The following is a 4,175-nucleotide window of genomic DNA, read 5'->3' as shown; positions in this document are numbered from 1 at the left end:
GTACTTATAGTGAGAATAGTAATGATGATAATGATAATAATAACAAAAAATTATAATGATAATGATAATGATGATAATAATTATACTAATGATAATGGTGAAAAATATGATATAAATAATTATAATAATATAATGATAATGATAATTATGAAAATAATGATCATACTGAAAAAATGATGATGATGATAATAATGAAGATAACAATAATGATAAAGATTATTATAATAATGACAATAACAATGATAATGATAATAATGATAACAATAATCATAATGAAGATGATAATAGTAATGATGATAATAATGATAATGATAATGATGATAATGATAATAATGATGATGATGATAATAATAATAATAATAATAGTAATCATAGTGATACTAATGGTAATAACAAAATATAAATAATGGTAATGACAATAAAAATAATGGTAATAACAATGATGATGATGATGATGCTAATGTTGGCGATAATAATATAAAATTGATGATAATAATAGTAACGATGATGAAAGGTGATGATGATGAGGGCAATAAAAGTATAATAAAGATAATAAACATAATGACAATATCAATAACAGTAATGAAAATGATAACAATAATAAAAATAACAATAGTAACGATGATGAAAGATGACGCTGATGATGGCGATAACAACATAATAATGCTAATAACCATAATAATGATAACAATAACAATGATGAAAATAATAACAATGATAAAACTAAAATAGTTTTAATCTTGTTTCTTCCAAAATAAAAAAAAAGGTTTGCGCTCGTACTTCGTGTCTCGGGAAAGTGTCATCGAAACCAAAACATGTCCAACAGCGCCAGCAATATGCCCATCAGGTGAGGTTTTAGGGTCCGGGAGACTCATTTTAAGGGATTTGGGGGGATTTTTAGGTAGTTTTGCTTTGGATTTTGGTGTTTTTTGTATGCGTTTGGGTTTTATTGAGGTTGGATAGAGGGTTTTGTGGTGATGGAGGAAGGTCTTTCTGGTAATTTCTCTTTCGTTTTGACATTTTCTTCAGGTATTTTGTTTCTTAGCTTGGTGTGTGTGTGTTAAGTTGTTGTGGTTGATTTAAGGAGGTAGCGATTTGAGGCGAATGTTTGTGGTAGAGCAGTTCTGTGGTTTATTTTCATGGGAAGTCAGAATGATTGATAAATCATGTTTTTAACCCTTATTACAGTGTTTTTTTTCTTTTCTGATCACTTATTTACATTCAGATTTGATGAAATTATGGTAGTTACTTTGCAGCTTTCTAATGTTAGTTGAGCAGATAATTTATAGTGTACAACAGTGTGTTAAACATTTTGGAAAGTTCTGTACATTGTAACTGAACTTTTCCAAATATGTGTCCTTTTTGCTAGTTGACTCTAATTTGAATATATTCAACTTTTAAGTTTTGGCAGAACAGAGGGTATAGACTTCCCGTAATTTTTCTTTGAATTAGGAACCACCCATGCTCAGTTTTCTTGGCATATACGTATTGGAGTGTGGAGAAAAAGCTAGGAATTAAAATGAGCACCATTGTAATGACTGGTCATTACTGACTCATTTGCTTAAATATTTAATCAGAATTGCATTTATCCACAAAACTGCATTATGATCAAGAGTTTTGGATTTGTGAAATTGGCAGGTGATAGGGAGTATAATTTGAATGATGTTATTATTGTATAATAATACAATATATATAATAATGCCATAGCTATATCTAACCAGAGAATGCTCAAGGTCCTTGTTCCCTAGACAGCATGCCTAGATCTAGCTGTAAGGGTAATAATCCTTTCCCATAGTCTGTTTTTAGAACCAGATGAGGATAAGGGAAAATGGAATAAAACTTTGTGGTCAGCATATTTTACAATTAATATTTCTCTCCAGACCAGGCCAGATGCCTGCTGCTGGCGCTGGTGTAAGGAATGCGGGCCCAGTCTGGGGTCTCGGGATGGGCATGCCACCCTTGGGCTTTGGAGTGGTGCCGCAACAGCCAGGTAACATGATGATGGGGGGCCAAGTCCAGCAAATGGCACCACAGGTGGCAAACTGGCAGCAGCAGCAGTTCATGGCAGCTCAGGTAGGCTCTAGAAACTGATTCATTGACTTTACTTTCTTTCCCCCCAAAAAAGAAAAGGAAAAATATTGTTTATTCCCCAAAGAATGTACATGTAAGTAGAACATAAACATGACAAGCTATATATCTCAGATTTATCAGTCATGCCATTTTTCCGCACAGCAAATGGGTCTGTCAGGAGCCACTGTGGGTGTACAGCCCATGCCACAGCAACAGCAACATTTGCAACAGCAGTACCAGCAGCACTTTCAGCAGAAGCAATATCAGCAGCAGCAACAGTGGGCTGAGGCACAGAAGAAGGCGGCAGAAGAGCAGAAGAAGATGTACGAGCAGATCATGAAGCAGAGGCAGTTCGATGAGCAGAAAATGCGACTCCAAGCATTCAGCAGTTCAAAAAAGGTGTGTGTGTTTTTGTTCTGGTAGTTTTTAGTTCATTTTTATTTTAGTTTCATTATGTGTTTTTTTTTAGAATTTATTTATGAGTATTTGTATATTAGTGTTTTTATGTACTTGTATTTTAACACTATTATTATATATTTTGATGTTTTGATCAAATTTTAATATGTTATTGTGTCCTATTCTTGCTTTGCAACTTTAATTTTGATTTTTTATTTGCTTATGTTGTATTATTTCTATTTTTGGTAGTGCATAGTGTGTGGGTCAGACTGTACAAAGTATTTTGGTGGTAGTATGAATATTTTAGGTGATAATTTTGATTGTACAGAAGCAGATAGAACATTTTTTAAAAGATTACAATGCTTACTATACTATTGACATATGAAATGCAGATATAGAGTTTAAATGCCAAGGCAAATGCTGTTGAAATTAGCATTAAATGAGGAAACAAACCTTTTGTATCCTGAAAGTCCTAATGATATTCTTCTATTCCTCCATGACCTTGTCTGCTATATTCGTCTCCTCCTCCATTTCCTCTTCCTCTTCCTTTTCCTTTTCCTCCTCCTCCTCCTCTTCTTCCTCTTCCTCCTCCTCTTCCTCCTCTTCCTCCTCTTCCTCTTCTTCCTCCTCCTCCTCCTCCTCCTCCTCCCTCACTTCCTCTTCCACCTCCCTCACTTCCTCCTCCTCCTCCCTCACTTACTCCTCCTCCTCCCTCACTTCCTCCTCCTTCTCCCTCACTTCCTCTTCTACCTCCCTCACTTCCTCCTCCTCCTCCCTCACTTACTCCTCCTCCTCCCTCACTTACTCCTCCTCCTCCCTCACTTCCTCCTCCTTCTCCTCCTCACTTCCTCCTTCTCCTCCTCCCTCACTTCCTCCTCCTCCTCCCTCACTTCCTCCTCCTCATCCCTCACTTCCTCCTCCTCCCTCACTTACTCCTCCTCCTCCCTCACTTCCTCCTCCTCCTCCTCCTCCTCCTCCTCCTCCTCCTCCTCCTCCTCCTCCTCCTCCTCCTCCTCCTCCTCCTCCTTCACCACCACCTCCTCCTCCTCCTCCTCCTCTTCCTCCTCCTCCCTCACTTCCTCCTCTCTCACCTCCTCCTCCTCCTCCTCCTCCTCCCCTTCCTCCCTCACTTTCTCCTCCTCCTCCTCCTCCTCCCTTACCTCCTCCTCCTCCTCCTCCTCCCTCACTTCCTCCACCTGCTCCCTCACTTCCTCCACCTCCTCCCTCACATCCTCCTTCTTCTCCTCCCTCACTTCCTCCTCTCTCACCTCCTCCTCTCTCACCTCCTCCTCCTCCTCCTCCTCTCATCTCCTCCTCCTCCTCCCCTTCCTACCTCACCTCCTCCTCCTCCTCCTCCTCCTTCCTCCTCCTCCTCCTCCTCCTCCTCCTCCTCCTCCTCCTCCTCCTCCTCCCTCACCTCCTCCTCCTCCCTCACCTCCTCCTCCACCCTCACCTCCTCCTCCCTCACTTCCTCCTCCTCCTCCTGTACCTCCTCCTCCTCCTCCTGTACCTCCTCCTCCTCCTCCTGCTCCTCCTCCTCCCTCTCCTCCTCCTCCTCCTCCTCCCTCACCTCCTCCTCCTCTCTCACCTCCTCCTGCTCCTCCTCCCACACCTCTTCCTCCTCCTCCTCTTCCTCCTCCTCCCCTTCCTCCTCCTCCTCTTCCTCCTCCTCCTCCCTTCCATTCCTCCTCCTCCTCCTCCTTTCTCAC

At 40.7% G+C, this 4,175-nt stretch overlaps 1 protein-coding gene across 4 annotated transcripts in view; it reads left to right on the top strand.

The window, feature by feature from the left end:
* The first annotated feature begins 765 nt into the window (after window positions 1-765).
* The window catches only part of LOC113827373 (synergin gamma), a 14,076-nt gene continuing 10,666 nt past the window's right edge, over window positions 766-4,175 (top strand). For all 4 annotated transcript variants that reach the window (XM_070121152.1, XM_027380269.2, XM_027380261.2 and 1 more), the window contains exons 1-3: window positions 766-847; window positions 1,881-2,073; window positions 2,233-2,469. In XM_070121152.1, coding sequence (XP_069977253.1) covers window positions 816-847; window positions 1,881-2,073; window positions 2,233-2,469 — 462 coding nt within the window. In that variant the 5' untranslated portion in view covers window positions 766-815. The remainder of the gene's footprint in view (window positions 848-1,880; window positions 2,074-2,232; window positions 2,470-4,175) is intronic.

This window comes from Penaeus vannamei, chromosome 4 (assembly GCF_042767895.1).
Source record: "Penaeus vannamei isolate JL-2024 chromosome 4, ASM4276789v1, whole genome shotgun sequence".
Taxonomy (NCBI): domain Eukaryota; kingdom Metazoa; phylum Arthropoda; class Malacostraca; order Decapoda; family Penaeidae; genus Penaeus; species Penaeus vannamei.
This window is presented reverse-complemented; position numbering and strand designations above follow the sequence as displayed.